The sequence below is a fragment of the Nerophis ophidion genome, linkage group LG11 (assembly GCF_033978795.1).
Source record: "Nerophis ophidion isolate RoL-2023_Sa linkage group LG11, RoL_Noph_v1.0, whole genome shotgun sequence".
Lineage (NCBI taxonomy): Eukaryota > Metazoa > Chordata > Actinopteri > Syngnathiformes > Syngnathidae > Nerophis > Nerophis ophidion.
Window position 1 is genome coordinate 45,448,227 of NC_084621.1, and position 17,598 is coordinate 45,465,824.

General features: G+C 38.9%; 1 protein-coding gene across 1 annotated transcript; it reads right to left on the minus strand.

Annotated features, from left to right (window-relative positions):
- Nucleotides 1–8,263: 8,263 nt before the first annotated feature.
- Nucleotides 8,264–17,163, minus strand: gpn2 (GPN-loop GTPase 2). The gene is made up of 5 exons (XM_061916118.1): nucleotides 16,500–17,163; nucleotides 16,274–16,430; nucleotides 13,678–13,838; nucleotides 9,857–9,987; nucleotides 8,264–9,676 (listed from the first exon to the last, which is right to left on the minus strand). The coding sequence occupies exons 1-5, from the start codon at nucleotides 16,917–16,919 to the stop codon at nucleotides 9,595–9,597; spliced, it is 951 nt and encodes a 316-aa protein (XP_061772102.1). The 5' UTR covers nucleotides 16,920–17,163; the 3' UTR covers nucleotides 8,264–9,594.
- Nucleotides 17,164–17,598: the final 435 nt, after the last annotated feature.

Genomic DNA, 17,598 nt, shown 5'->3' on the forward strand with positions numbered 1-17,598 from the left:
CAGGGTGTGGGGGATGGGTGCGGGCCGCAGCTCCCTCGCTCTCGCTCCCTCTCGTCCCAATAACATAGAAACCAACAGCCAGACCTTATCTAGCGAGCGAGTGACGGATTGGAGAAGAGTGTTAGTGCAAGCATGGACCGATATTCTCCCAACAATGGCAACATCGGCGCCCATTAAAAGGCACCGAGGGTGCGTGCGCAGGACGCAGCATGAGTGCTTGTGTGCAACATACTGGTGAAATACAGAAACAGTGATTACAAATAATAAATACAAGCTACCATCTTTCCGTTTCCTCCCTCTCTCTCGCACACGCATGCACACACACACACGCAAACTCAAACGCATCATCCTCCAGGGGGCTTGAGGGGGGGAAAAGGCAGGAAGTACCAATGAGAAGGCATAGTTGGTCACATGTGCAAACATTGGAACACAACTTATCAGCCTGACACGCCCCCCTCAATGCACGGGGCCCATGTGAAACGCGCACACACAGAGCAGTGATGTCATTTGACGAATTATATTAGCCTGACCACACTGAGGGAAAAAACGGTGAATTTATTTTTAAAGCCATTCATGAGTTTATTTACCACCTCATAATAAGATAAAAGTGGTGATTTCCAAGTAGAATCGGAGTTGAACAGAGAAAGAAAGAAAGAGACAGGGTCTTCAATCCCAAAGACTAGACACAGGGCCAGTTTTGCAGAAACACAGATTTAATGTGGCTTCCTCTCCCCGCCTGACTTAATTTTTCTGCTCAGGCTGCAGAGAAAAGCTGGAGCAGAGTTTTTTTGCAGATCCGCCTGGAAGATGTGTGAGAAACGTCTGCTGCCATCTACTGGAGGAAAGTAAACGTGCAGCTCCTAAAGGAGAGTCGCCTCATTTTAGGGTAGGAATATTCAACCAACAACCGCCCAGTAACGTTTTATATACACACTGTAAGTCTATGTATAATATGCAATGGTTAGAGTGTTCGCCCTGAGATCGGTAGGTCATGAGTTCAAACCCCTGCCAAGTCATACCAATGAAAATGGGACCCATTACCTATCCCCACTTGGCACTCAGCATCAAGGGTTGGAATTGAGGGTTAAATCAACATAATGATTCCTGGGCGCGGCCACCGCTGCTGCTCATTGCTCCCCTCACCTCCCAGGGGGTGGAACAAGGGGTTGGGTTAAATGCGGAGGTTACTTTCACCACACCTAGTGTGTGTGTGTGTGTGTGTGTGTGTGTGTGTGTGTGTGTGTGTGACTATCAGTGGTACTTTAACTTAATTTGTTCAATATTTAGCGTATTTGGATCATTTTAATAATTTCCTGAACTGATTTCTTCCACGCATTGATTTCTGTTTTCATAGCAGTGCACGTCTGACTTCTGGCAGCAAATGTTTGTTCCTACTTTCGCAATAAAAAACAAGTGTGTTTTGTAATCATGGCAGACTTGGTATCATACAGCTATATTTTTAGACAAATGAAGGTTTACAACCTTATACGAAGGAAGCGTGAGACGTTGGAGCAGAAGAAGCCGGAAAAGTGAGGTGAAAGAGATTTTGACGCTGTAAATATGGAACTTAGAGCCAAGTTATTTCGACATAAATGGAGTGCTTACCTAACATCAACAGGAAATGTCCCCGCCAAGCTGGACCAGATGAACAACTGTCCATCGAGTGAGTCACTTTAATATTTATCATGATACATGCAGCACGCCATGCGTGTTAGTACAACTACTGTACATACGCTGTCTGGCTAGCTCAGCTGTGTAAAAACAAAAGATGAAATCAATCAATCAATGTTAACTTATATAGCCCTAAATCACAAGTGTCTCAAAGGGCTGCACAAGCCACAAATGTCTTTTTCGTAGGTGACGTCACACCAACGAGTCTGACGATTAAAACTGGGGCGATCCAAATACAGTTCGATGTCTACTAATTACTCAAAAACGAATTGATGTTACATACAGGAAATGACTGCCAAATTGGTTTTCAGGATAAAAACATACCGTATTTTTCGGAGTGTGTGGGGTAATACTTTACAACAACTGTAATATCTATGTTCATGTTTTTCAGTCAGTACAAATTGGTGTATATCGCAGTGCTGAGCATCACAAACTCAAATGTGTTTCGCGTTGTTGTAGAAGCTAGTTTATATCTTGCCATAGTTAGCTTTTACGGCTAATGCCGTAGCGTGGCGATGTGTTACTACGATAGAAAATTAGTTCCTCAGTGTTCACTCTTACAATAATGTTGCTACAATTTGGTTATTATATGGCTTACTGAACGTAAATTAAGTTTTTTTGGCGGTTTTTTAATGCATATTTAAAGAATTTTAGAGGTAAAATGTATTGCTCCCATCAGTACAAGTACCTGAGAGTCCATTTGAACAGCAGACCGGACTGGAAGGACAACAGCAAAGCTGTTTATAAGAAGGGCATGAGCAGACTCTTTTTCCTGAGTAAGCTTAGGTCCCCTAATGTGTGCAGCAAGTTGTTGGAGGTCTTTTATCAGTCTGTTGTGGCCAGTGCCCTGTACTTTGCAGTGGTTTGTTTGGGGACCAGCACCAGCAAAAAGGGACTTAAATCGGGTTAACAAACTGATCCGGAAAGCCGGCCAAACAATTGGCACGCAGTTGGAGGCGTTTGTGTCAGCGAGGGACAGGAGGACACTGGACAAACTGCTCGCCATCATGGACAATCCTGCCCACCCACTCCACCAGACAATGGAAGGACAGCGGAGCTCATACTCCAACAGGCTCCTTCAGCTTCATTCCCACAGTGTTCGATTCAACAACTCCTTCATTCCGCACTCCATCCAGCTGTACAATCACTCACCATACAAAAATAGATGATATCTTTCTATTACCTGACACCTTTTATGTTAGCTACCTCTCTTTGTTTATGATGTCTATTTTCTGCTGGATCTACTTTTTGCTGCAGCTGTTGCATATACTGTAAAATTGTACATTAAATTAGTATTTTTTATATATTCTATATATATTATATAAAAATATAACATATAACTATACAATATATACTGTATATATAGTATGTAAATATTACATGTTATATCTTATATTGCTATGGTACATTTTTAGTCTACTTTATACTTTTTGTTTTCGCTCTTTTTGTGCCCTTGTGTGCATTATCCTTTCCATCCTTTGTAATTGAGCTACTGTGTGAAACAATTTCTGTTGTGAATCAATACAGTTTGTCTAAGTCTAAGTCTCGCTGCATTCCTAGCCACCGAAAACAAGCCAATTTTTATGTTAGAAAGCAAAAAAAAACTTGTGTCTTCTTGTCCCGCATGATTGTAAACAATAGACAAAATTCCGAAATAAGTGCAGTTCCCCTTTAAACTGTTTGTGGCCACATATTCAGAATGCTAAGGACCGTTGGGGGCAGATTTCTCCTTTCACAATTAGTTTTAGAGCGTATATGCCAGAGAGCCAATGTCCTCTATGAAGACAATTGATTTTGGTGTATTTATTTTGTCAGTTATAGTAGCACTTTATTTGGGTTATTTTTAAGGAATTTATGCAAAAAGATAGTCATTAATCATTTCTATGACAGCACTCTGTTTTTAAGAGTCTTCTGAAAAAAATGTCTCTTTTTTTATTTTTTTTTAACTGAACTCACACACCACCAGAATGAATAATGAAAAGGAGAAGAAATCAAATTAAACCTTGAAGAACACCACTAGTATAACTAAAGTTGAAGAAATGACTGTCTGCATCTGAAGTAAACAAGCTACAGCAACACCTTAGTTATATCTAACTAAAGGTTTTGACACAATTAACCATAATATGTTAATAAATTAAAACACTATGGCATCAGAGGGATGGTCTGGAACTGGGTAAGAAGCAAAAGGGCAGCAATGTACAGAGACATCCTGGATGCAAACCCACGCTTCACATCCAACCTGATGAAGCTCGAGAGGTGCTGCAAAGAAGAATGTGTAAAAAGGAATAGGCAAAAATACCCAAAGACAGATTACAGCCGGAAAATATTACAAGTGCTTAACTTTCTCCACATTTTGTTACAGCCCTATTCCAAAATGGAATGTATTTTTGGCCTCAACATTCTAATACCCAATAATGACAATGTGAGAAGTTTTTTTTTTAAATATTTTTGCAAATGTATTACATCTAAAAAAAACACACACACAATTACTGTACATAGGTATTCACAGCCTTTGCTAAATACTTTGTTGATGCACCTCAGGCAGAAATTACAGCCTCAAGTCTTTTTTAATACGAAGTCACAGGCTTGACACACCTATCTTTGGGAAGTTTCATGCATTCCTCTTTGCAGCACCTCTCAAGCTCCATCAGTTTGGATGGGAAATGTTGGCTTTCATCCAGGATGTAAACATGTACCTGAAATACTGACAGACCATCCATCCATCCATTTTCTACCGCTTATTCCCTTTTTGGGGTCGCTGGCGCCTATCTCAGCTACAATCGGGCGGAAGGCGGGTACACCCTGGACGAGTCGCCACCTCATCGCAGGGCCAACACAGATAGACGGACAACATTCACACTCACATTCACACACTAGGGCCAATTTAGTGTTGCCAATCAACCTATCCCAAGGTGCATGTCTTTGGAAGTGGGAGGAAGCCGGAGTACCCGGAGGGAACCCACGCATTCACGGGGAGAACATGCAAACTCCACACAGAAAGATCCCGAGCCTGGGATTGAACCCAGGACTGCAGGACCTTCGTATTGTGAGGCAGACGCACTAACCCCTCCCCCACCGTGAAGCCTACTGACAGACCATGACAAACAAAAGTGTTTGGCATGAAATCCAGACATCATAGTGTGAAGCATGGTGGTGGCAGCATCAGGCTATGGGGATGTTTTTTAGCGGCAGCAACTGGGAGACTTGACATGATAGAGGGAAATATGAATGCATCAATGTACAGAAACATCCTAGATGAATACCAAAGCTTCTCATTAAACCTGATGGAGATTGAGAGATGTTGCAAAGAGGAATGGGCGTGACTGCCCAAAGATAAGTGTGCCAAGGTTGAGGCATCGTATTCAAAAATATTTGAGGCCATAATTGCTGCCAAAGATGCATCAACAAAGTATTGACCAAAATGATATGAATATTTATGTATGTGATTTTTTTCAGGGTTTAGGTTTAAAAAAAAAAAACATTTTTACATGGTCATTATAGGGCAGTGGTTCTCAACCTTTTTTCAGTGATGTACCCCCTGTGAACATTTTTTTTAAATTCAAGTACCCCCTAATCAGAGCAAAGCATTTTTGGTAGAAAAAAAGAGATAAAGAAGTAAAATACAGCACTATGTCATCAGTTTCCAATTTATTAAATTGTATAACAGTGCAAAATATTGCTCATTTGTAGTGGTCTTTGTAGAACTGTTAGGAAAAAAATATCAAAAAAAAACTAAAAACTTGTTGAAAAATAAACAGGTGATTCAATTATAAATAAAGATTTCTACACATAGAAGTAATCAACAACTTAAAGTGCCTTCTTTGGGGATTGTACAAACCCCGTTTCCATATGAGTTGGGAAATTGTTTAGATGTAAATATAAACGGAATACAATGATTTGCAAATCCTTTTCAACCCATATTCAATTGAATATGCTACAAAGACAAGATATTTGATGTTCAGAATGATAAACGTTTTTTTTTTTTGCAAATAATCATTAACTTCAGAATTTGATGCCAGCAACACGTGACAAAAAAGATGGGAAAGGTAGCCATAAATACTGATAAAGTTGAGGAATGCTTAGCAAACACTTATTTGGAACATCCCACAGGTGTGCAGCCTAATTGGGAACAGGTGGGTGCCACAATTGGGTATAAAAACAGCTTCCCAAAAAATGCTCAGTCTTTCACAAGAAAGGATGGGGCGAGGTACACCCCTTTGTCCACAACTGCGTGAGCAAATAGTCAAACAGTTTAAGAACAATGTTTCTCAAAGTGCAATTGCAAGAAATTTAAGGATTTGAACATCTACGGTCCATAATATCATCAAAAGGTTCAGAGAATCTGGACAAATCACTCCACGTAAGCGGCATGGCCAGAAATCAACATTGAATGACCGTGACCTTCGATCCCTCAGACAGCACTATATCAAAAAACTGACATCAATCTCTAAAGGATATCACCACATGAGCTCAGGAACACTTCAGAAAACCACAGTCACTAAATATAGTTCGTCGCTACATCTGTAAGTGCAAGTTAAAGCTCTGCTATGCAAAGCGTAAGCCATTTATCAACAACTTCCAGAAAGATGGACTGATGCAAAGGGGTAAAGTGATCTGTGCTCTGACGAGTCCACATTTCAAATTGTTTTGGGAAATATTCGACATCGTGTCATCCGGACCCAAGGGGAAGCGAACCATCCAGACTGTTATCGACGCAAAGTTCAAAAGCCAACATCTGTGATGGTATGGGAGTGCATTAGTGCCCAAGGCATGGGTAACTTACACATCTGTGAAGGCACCATTAATGCTGGAAGGTACATACAGGTTTTGGAACAACATATGCTGCCATCTAAGGGCCGTCTTTTTCATGGACGCCCCTGCTTATTTCAGCAAGACAATGCCAAGCCACATTCAGCATGTATTAAAACAGCGTGGCTTCGTAAAAAAAAAAAAAAAAAAGAGTATGGGTACTTTCCTGGCCCGCCTGCAGTCCAGACATGTCTCCGAGCGAAAATGTGTGGCGCATTATGAAGCGTAAAATACGACAGTGGAAACTCCGGACTGTTGAACGACTGAAGCTCTACATAAAACAAGAATGGGAAAGAATTCCACTTTCAAAGCTTCAACAATTAGTTTCCTCAGTTCCTAAACGTTTAAGTGTTGTTAAAAAAAAAGGTGATGTAAAACAGTGGTGAACATGCCCTTTCCCAACTACTTTGGCACGTGTTGCAGCTATGAAATTGTAAGTTAATTATTTGTAAAAAAAAAAAAAAGAAAGTTTATGAGTTTGAACATCAAATATATTGTCTTTGTAGAGCATTCAATTGAATATGGGTTGAAAAGTATTTGCAAATCATTGTATTCTGTTTATATTTACATCTAACACAATTTCCCAACTCATATGTAAACGGGGATTGTAATAGAGATCCATATGGATTCATGAACTGAATTCTAAACATTTCTTCACAAAAAAAAGAAATCTTTAACATCAATATTCATGTGACATGTCCACAAAAATTTAGCAGTCACCACTGAATATTGCATTGTTGCATTTCTTTTCACGGTGTATGAACTTACATTCATATTTTGTTGACATATTATTCAATATATTTATTAAGGATTTTTGAATCGTTATTTTTAGAATATTTAAAAAAAAATCTCACGTACACCTTGGCATACCTTCGAGTACCCCCAGGAGTACGCGTACCCCCATTTGAGAACCACTGTTATAAGGCATTGTCGGCAGAATTTAGAAGCAAAAAAATATTTATTCCATTTTGGAATAAGGCTGTAAATGTGGAAAAAGTAAAGCGTTGTGAATACTTTCTGGATGGTAGGTGTGCCAAGCTTGTGGCTTTGTATTAAAAAAGACTTGAGCATGTAATTGTGTCAAAGGTAGATCACAGTATTGAGCAAAGGCTGTGAATTGTTATGTAATATGGGATTTTTATTTTTTTCAGATGCACCATATCTAACCAACAGAAAACAATGCGTGAAGCTATAGGCAAACACGAGTTTACAGCGTTAAATATATCCTGCGATGTACCCCAGGGATCAATACAGGGACCAAAACTGTTCAATCTCTCTAAATGGCTTTTGTAAAGTTACAAAGGACTTATAGTTAGTATGAATTGCAGACAAAACACATTTTTTGCTCAGGAGAGAACACACAGAAGCTAATACAAATAACAAAAGACAATATATTAAAGAGATGGTTTGACAAAAACAGATGCTTGCTAAACCTCAGTCAAACTAAAACAATGCTATTTGGCAACAGTAGAAGAGAAAGTCAAATATACAAGTAGACAGTGTAGTCATTGAAAGAGTAAAATAAATAACATTATGAGGTGTAACAATTGATGACAAAATTAACTGGAAATCATAACATATTCAACATAAGGTGGCAAGAAATATATTAATAATGAATAAAGCAAAATATGTACTCGACAAAAAAATTCTCCATATTTTATACTGCTCGAGAGCGTTACCATATCTGAGTTGTGTGGCAAAATGGGGAAATAAATGAAAGAAAAAAAATAATAAACACAGCTTCATTCCCCAAATGTCTTACAAAAAAGATCAGTCAGTATAATACATCCTCAAATCTTTTATTTATTGAATCCAAAATATCAAAATTCAACAATTACAATGAATTTGCAAACTACTATAAATATGTACTAAACAAACTATAACCTGCTACCCAAGAATGTACAACAAATTATGGAATGGATTAAGCTAACAACTCAAACAACGTACTAATTTGATTTACTTTAAGAAACTGATCAAACTTAGGTGTTTACAAAGTACAAATAAGAATAATGAAACATTTTGCATTGATTGAAAATTAGATCTAATTCGTCTCACTATGTTAAATGCAACTTACTTGTATTTTTTTTTTAGAATTGTATTATGGAGTAAATTGTGTTGAAATTGAGAACAGGAATTGAATAAATCTGTTAGTGATTGCTATGCTGGTTCTTCCTACTCATTCCTACTCATGAGCAAAGCAATCAAACAATGTACTAATATGATCCACTTCAAGAAACTCTTCAAACTCAAAGTGGTTACAAAGTACAAAGAAGAAGAATCATGATAAACATTCTGAATTTATTCATCCATCCATTCTTTCATTCACAAAATAACCTTACTTATCTCATCGTATGGAATATAACTTACTTCACCAATTATTTATTTGCATTGTGATACATATGGAGTATATTGTGAATTGATTGAGAACAGGAAGTGAACAAAAGTTTTAGCAACTGTTATGTAAAAGAAAAGGGGTAGGATTTAATAAGTTCTGCTTCTTCCTACTCCTTTTCGAACATGTTGAAAAGAGAAACTGGAAATTGTGATGTATCATGTTGAAATAAACTCAAACTCATTTTCAAACATGTTGAAAAGAGAAGCTGGCAATGGTGAAGTGTCATGCTGTAATTTAATGAATGTTAAAAAATAAACTGGAAGTATAAACCATATAAAATCACATTGCGAAAAAAATGTGTAACTGTCAAAAAAGGGAAGTACATGAAAGGGGTCTCTTGAGAAAACACAAGTTTGGACCCCCTGGTCAATGTTTGCTGGCTGGGTTAAAATGTTTGTAGTAGTCCAGGTTCCTTTTTACAACAGCAGCATTCTATTTAGTTTTTAGTAGTTTGCTGCAAAAATTGTTTGTCTCCTAACTTTTGACCTGACAACGGGGGCCGGTATGTGTCATTGCCAAATGTTTTAGGTCATTGGAGTCTACTCTAGCTGTTAAGTGAACATGAATTAATTTTTTAAAAAGCAAACCACAGGGATTAACATCCAGAATAAAAAAAACATGTGGCGTCATTTAGTTGCAAACTTCTTGTGTCTATTATTTCAATTTAGACGTCCAGGTCATATTGAGAGAATGACCAGCTTTGTGTAGGCATTTAGCAGTCAGCCATTCAAAATCTCCATCATTTCGTCCTCCACTGTCGTTTCACCCGTTTCAACGTAGCGCTCTTGAACTCCAAGAGTGCTGGGAGTCAGCTCGTTAAGGCAGATATCAAAAGTTTTAAGTGTTTATTTCATTGAGATTACAGCTGCCATTAGGCCGAAATAAGAAAAGCAGTCATCTTTTCAGCTCGGTGCCGTAAATTGTGGGGGTTAAACGACATGAGTCATAGTTGAGTCACCAGAGCAGCTAGAAAAAGGATACGAGTCGAACTGGAAATCTGCCCCCACTGCAGCTGACATCATCGTCTGAAGATTCCTCTCCTCCAGGTCTCCAAAGCAGTAGCCGTTGGCCTTGTCCACAGCCCGCAACACCTGTATCATGCTGTCTTTGTCCTACAAAGGCACAGAATGCTCTCAGCTTTTGGCAGTCCAACCGCCAGGGGGAGGGAAGGATACAACTGACTGACAGATTATGAGTAGAACTGGAACTGTGCACGTCACCACTGTTACAAAAGCATCCAAAAGTCTTGTCAGTCTCACAAAAATGCCAAACATAGTGTTCGGGTTTGGACTTTTAAAGCGATAGAGCTTAAGAACCTAGGTAGCCAATGTTACAAGCAGCCATGTATGTGACCCGTCATTAAGTAAAACATGAACGGAATTTAAGTGAAACAGTAAAAGTAGCTTGTTGTTCAAAAATCAAACTGTTTGAACTGCCATCATGTTTTATATTGCATGAGACCTCAGCAAATCTCACATGATTTCAGCTTAGCGAGCTCCTAAAGCAGGGGCTTCTAAAGTGTGGCCAAGTGGCCATTTTTGGCCTGTTCCTTTTTCACCCAAACATAAATCCAGGGCTGCTAAGTTTCAGAAAATGACAAGAGTGCGATATAAATGTCATGATGCGTTCTAAAAAATTTTGTCATTTAACATTGATTTGGCCCATTTTAACGTTGATTCATACCTCAAGATTGATTTTCTCACCTCCAGTGGCTCTCCCTGCACTGCAGCCACTCAGTGAATACCAGTGACGATGTGAGTTCCTTTAGGCCAGTCTAAATTGACTCTTACAAGGTCTGTACCACTGACAGTGTTGGGTCCATTTGGTTCCATTTGTAAACTGTCAGAGTTTAGGACATACCTTGAAATTAAATCTTTAAGAAACGCTGCTTTAAGCGGGTCTACCGTAATTTTATATTTACAAGTCTGTAACTGACACACATACACACACAAATATTGAAACTAACATTGGTTTCTTTTTCAAGTGTGAACTGGTACAGAGAAGAGGCAAATAAATGTTACACAGCTTTACAAGAAATAAAGGACAATTATAAACTTCTAGCAGCATAAAACAATACATACTAACTGGGAAACTCAAAGAGAAACAGTGAATACAATTGATTAGTTACCTTCGTTTAGCAAGCAGGAGAATGTTGAGTGGGTTTTAAATGTCGGCGCGGTTGTATGTGAAAGAGTTTGAAACGCCAAGCCTTCTTCTTCTTTTAATGGTAGTTGGCAAGCAACTTTGTGGTGTGCATTACCACCAACTTATGAAATGGAGTGTGAATCAAGATACACTAAATTATTTTATTCAACCATGCCTTTTTAAAACTGTATGTATGTATTGCTTTGAACACTACATGTTCCAAATGCAATCTTAAAATATCCTCCACTGCTACACAAACCTTTTTTTTCACTAACTTATTTTTCATTATTTCCCTATATATTATATTTCCAGTATTCAGTATATGAAATATGTTAGATAAGAGGTTGGAGAAATAATCGATTTTTAGGTGTATCGCAATTCGTACATGGGCGATTATCTATTTATTGTATACAATGAAATTCAGACGGTTCTAAAATTTTACTGACTGCAGCGAGTCACCTGACCGAGAGTTCTGACATGTTACTTTTTTTCCAGTTTTGCACACATTCCAATTAATTTTATAAAAACGTAATGGTAAATAATTCAACTGTTTATTACAAATGGACTGTCTTTAAAGGTTGCAAGTGATGAATGCTTATTTAATGAGACAAAAATAAATGTAAAACTGCATCAGTATCCATAAATTAAAGATTCGTCAACAATCAATTTTTTATTAAATCGTAGCTCCTGAATCTTAATCGAATTGAGAGGTGCCCAAAGATTTCCACCTCTAGAATTAATACATGCTGTACATTTTCTATTTAATTACAATAATCACACAACCCTCTGTTAGGTTTCCCTATTCATTTCTATGAGCTACAGTATTTAGATATGTATATCATGACCTCATTCTTGGAACGACCTCTTTCCTAGGTCTATTGACTCCTCTTATTATTCCTACATTCCTCTCGACTTTGTAATACTGCTTACATTTTTTTTTTATTCCATTAATTCCCTTTTTATTGACTACCACAAATTTACCACACGTCCATCTTTATTCATTGTAAATATTTTTGGAACTACTTCATTTATTCCTATGTCCATTTAACTGCCATGCTAATTGCTATCAATTCCCCTGTAAAAAAACGATAACTTGTCACTAATCTTTTTATTCAAAAGTATGTTTTCTTGTGGAATAACTCGAAGATTACATTTGTTTCTGTAAAAAAAGATTGCATGATGTGTGCTTTAAATGATACATTGTAAATATATGAATAAAAAAGTTTGTATTTAATTGATGTCACATTCGACTCATTAGCTTCGAAGTGGTGGGCCAGTGTGCGTCTATTGTCTAAGCGTTCTTGGCGGTATTTAACCTTTCTCGAAGAAAAATGCACTATGCTTGCATTGTTTTAGGCTGTTGAACCATTCAAATCGCAAAAAGGATAAACGTTTCAACAGAGTTCCCCGAGAGGTAATCAAGAAGGGCGAAAAATGTCGAGATTTTACGAAATAGTATGATAAGAGGCACGCACTCCAGTCCAAGAAGGCATAATCGAAGAATGCACGAGTTTGCAGCGATCCCTTTGTTGAATGTTTGTGTGATATACTTCTAACATTTAGTATTTCCCACTGAAGTATTATCTTGATATTTATTTTTCTTAAATTTTTGCTATTAGTGTTTTGTAAAGCACCAACTCAGCGAGTCTAAATAAAAGAAAGCAAATGTGAGCAAAACCCCCAAAAAGTTAAGCTTTTACCAAAAGGCAGCAATCATAAATGAAGCTTTCAGCACAAACTCAATGTTGAGATCTTGGTCCATCCATCCATTTTTCTACCGCTTGTCCCTCTCGGAGTCACAGTGGTTCTGAAACCTATCCTAGCTGCATTCGGGCGGAAGGCAGGGTACACCTTGGACAAATCGCCACCTCATAACAGGGCCAACAGAGATAGAAAAACATTCACACACACACTAGGGCCCATTTAGTGTTGCCAATCAACCTATTCCCAGGTGCATGTCTTTAGAGGTGGGAGGAAGCCGGAGTACCTTGGAGGAAACCCACACAGTCTCGGGGAAAACATGAAAACTCCACACAGAAAGATGAACCCAGGGCTTCCCTAATGTGAGGCACACGCACTAACCCCTGTGCCACCTTGCTGACGAGGTCTAGTTATGTTTTGATATAGACAAGAAAAAATACACAGACTCAAAAACGATGCATATAACAAAGACAACGCAAAAAACATGGCTGTAGACGCAAAGTTAAATCATGAATTGCAAACTTACCCAAGTAAAGACAATGCATTTCCTTGACCCAGCCAAACACAAAAAAGTTGTACACCTCCATGCTTTTCCAAATTTGTATCTCTTTTGTCATGTACTGTAGAATGACATCTTGAGCATTAAATGGTTTGACATATCTGGGAACGCGACCAATGGTTAATACTTGAGATCACTCGACAAATCTTTTTTTGATAAAGTATAGGGATGGATACTTTTTCATAGTTTGCATTTTTGGCTTGTATCTGCTTAGTGGTAAGAGCTAGGCCTCTTACATCCTCAGATAGGGTGCACTCTGTTTGCTGCAAAGTAGCCATGTTGGTTTGGTGGACTATCACTTTGTTTACTTCTGTTCAAAAGTCACATGTCCGAATACAACCCATACAACAATAAACACTACATGTTTAACAATGTATAACAAAAAACAGAGGGATACCTGAACATTGAGAGATACAAATGAGACCAGGCTGTAATCTTCTATGACTTCTGACAGCTTTTCGTTTAGATGGCGAAATTTCTTAAAGAATGGATCCGCTGCCAAGTGGTCCAAGAGATATTTCAGGTCCATGACTTCAGTGTAGAAGTCGAGGTTGAAGGCTGTTCAAGAGTACATAATAAAATAACCATTATTACTACAATCAACTGAATTTAGAGCAAACAGGGCATTGTGGAAATTTGATCACGTTTGAATTCTACAATTATCTTTCAAAATCATGCCTGGAAAGTCCCACAACATTGTAAACATATCACGCAAGACCTCAGCAAAGCTCACAAGAACTCAGTTCAACAAACTTTGACAAGTTTAACTTTGTTTTGCTTTTTGATTTGGATTTTCACCAACTCCAAAAAGGATCACACTTAATAGGTGACGAAAGAAGAAGGTTTGGGGTACATTGTTTTAATGTTCTACAGGTATTAGTGGTCGATTTCATTTTGCACCTATTGGACAATTAACAGTATAAAATATTGTTATCAAAATATCATTATTTTGAGACTAAATGTGTAAAGGATATCACCACATGGGCTCAGGAACACTTCATAAAACCACTGTCAGTAACTAGTTGGTCGCAACATCTGTAGGTGCAAGTTAAAACTCTGCTATGCAAAGCAAAACCTATTTATCAACAACACTAAGGAACGCTGCTGTCTTCGCTAGGCCCGAGCTCATCTAAGATGGACTGATGCAAAGTGAAAAAGTGTTCTGTGGTCTGACGAGTCCACATTTCAAATTATATTTGGAAACTGTGGATGTGGTGTCCTCTGGAACAAAGAGGAAAATAATCACACAGATTGTTATAAGCGCAAAGTTCAAAAGCCAGCATCTGTAATGGTATGGGGTTGCATTAGTGCCAAGGCATGGGTAACTTACACATCTGTGAAGGCACCATTAATGCTGAAGGGTCCATACAGGTTTTGGAGCAACATATGTTGTCATCCAAGCAACGTTATCATGGACACCCCTGCTTATTTCAGCAAGACAAAGCCAAGCCACATGTTACAACATCATGGTTTTGTAGTAAAAGAATGCGGGTACTTTCGTGGCCCGCCTGCAGTCCTGACCTGTCTCCCATCGAAAATGTGTGGCGCATTATGAAACGTAAAATACGACAGCGGAGACCCCGGACTGTTGAAAGACTAAAGCCTGCATAAAACAATAATGGGAAAGAATTCCACTTTCAAAGCTTCAGCAATTAGTTTCCTCAGTTCCCAAACGTTTTATTGAGTGTTGTTAAAAGAAAAGGTGATGTAACACAGTGGTGAACATGCCCTTTCCCAACTACTTTGGCACCTTGTTGCAGCCATGAAATTCTAAGTTAATTATTATTTGCAAAAAAAATTAAGTTTATGAGTTTGAACATCAAATATCTGGTCTTTGTAGTGCATTCAATTGAATATGGGTTGAAAAGGATTTGCAAATCATTGTATTCTGTTTATATTTACATCTAACACAATTTCCCAACTCATATGGAAACAGGGTTTGTAAATGTTTACCTTTGTCTGAAGCAAAGGTGGTAATACGAATCGCCACATTTGGCGACGTTCGTTTTAAACCAGAACTTACAGCGCAGCGCCTCCCTGTTTGAAGCAACACCTTTATTGTTAATTTTGAAGCCCAAATACCTTCATATTGCACTTCATGCACCCTCTTTATTAACCAGTAAAATTGCAGTTTATTGCCGTTCATCCATTCCACGATGTTATTGCTTGTATGCCCTTTTTTTGTGCGTTTTGACACACTCGACAACATGCGTCTCGGCTCTCTAGTCACCGCAGCACAGCGGGCATACGGATGAAAGAACGGTAGCAGAATTTTTCAAAATGCAGTATGGTGCCGATTTCAATTGATTAGTATCCCGGTACCGGTATACCGTACAACCCTAGACCCGAGTCACATAGTTGTCTTACGTCAGCACTGGAAATAGTAAAAAACCTGGCGGGTTTTTCCTGTGTGATACAGAGGGGATAAACGGGGAAGTCTTCCTTTGCTGCCACTTTATTTTATAATATATTACTGCCTTTACACACTTCAACTTTAACTTTTGTATGCACAATAAATCAACACAAAATCCGCACTATGGAGCAATTTCCACACCTGCCTCCTATATTTCTCGTTAGCTTCCCGTCGCAGGCAAGCGGTGATGATCGTGGTTGAGGAAAGAGTTGTTTGATGTTGGATGCTAGAAAATAGCCGACGCGTTGCAACAGTCAGCTTTGATTTTGCTAGACAAGCAGGTGTCGTGTGCGGCCGTGCTAGGGGTTCGGCCGCGGTGTCGAGAGCCGCGAGATGTAAAACTGAAGAAAAGGTGAGGTGAGCGGGCGTGTTCAGGGGTTAAAATGAGTGCCTGTTGACGGGTCTGTTGGTTACTCTCTGGGTGGAGGGTGTCACTGATGTCATATTAATACTTGTCTTCTAATAATTTTGCGGTCGGCTGATAAAGACCCAAAGATCGACTGGTTAGCGACACCTGCTTCAGAGGTTCTGCTGTACTTTCTGTAAACTCCAATCATTTCGTGTCACATACAAACATTACCTAGTTTTCCATATTGCTCTATCAAGTCCATCTTGGAGAGGATGTTGACATGAGGGAGCTCTACATGCAGCATGGTGGACAATGAGGTGCACAGCACTGAAATAAACTTGGCTGGGTCAGCACAGTAGTGAGAGTCCACAAGGTGCACTGATGTGAGCTGAAAGACAAACAACTAACTATTGATGTGAACTTTTAAATCCAAATTGAGAATGTTTATTACACTTACCCTAAAATGTAACTTCCCCAACAATGAGAAAATGTTTTTCACTGAATTCTGGTGCGTGTACAACTCCACCTGCCCAGGGCAGTCAAACAAGAAGTAGGAGTCGTGGTGCTGCCTCAGTTTATTTTCCAACCAGTCCATGTTGGCTTCAACATACTCCATGCAGTAAAGCAGGCCGCCATTTGGCCCCAGCTTCAAGGCATCCATCACATCGTCCAAAGTTACTAGCTCGGAGATATCCACAGCGCACTTGTATGGAAGTTCTTCATTAGCTGGGTCCATGTTCACCACCACGACGTTGCGTCCTAGCCGTGTGAGGAACTCCTGCATGGCCCGGCAGTAAGTGGTTTTACCCGAACCTGGCGGTCCAATCACCACCTGACCGAAATGAAGCGACGGTGTTGCTGCTGTTTGTTCGGACATCTTGATGAATGTGCTATAAACAGCACATGAAAAGTAGCATCTCTACACTTTCCCGTACAATTGTATATTTTGTGTCGTTTTACATTACGCAACACCAATTATATGATTAATATATAAGCGCCGAGTCTGAATAATAATGCAGAACGTTTAGTTCACAAAGTTTAAGACAGTTCATCACCTACTGCTGTTTGCGTACATGCCGAACACGCGCCACTAAATAGCTCACCGGCTAACGTTAAATACATCCGGGTTACTTGAACTTCAGGCTTTCAAAATAAAGTTTGGTTGATTTACTTAAAAATAAACGAATACAGTACTCGAAAGGTGGAAGTCTAAGAAGTGTAAATATATCCAGTGCAATTGTAGTATTTCACGGTACTTCACAGGACACTAAGGAAAGTAAACACTTCTACCTAAAGTCAACGTTCAAATGATGGAAAGTGTAAGAGTGGAAAGGATAATGCAGGAATAAAGTGCACTAAAAATGTACCATAGTAGCAATATAAAATATACCATACTGTATTTCCTTGAATTGCCGCCTGGGCGCTAATTAATTTAAAACCTCTTCTCACTCCTGCGCTTACCAAAGTCATGCGGTAAAAGTAAGCATGCGCAAACTATTTTAAAACTTCCTCCCACTCCGGCCCTTGCCAAAGGTATGCAGTAAAAATTTGAGTGT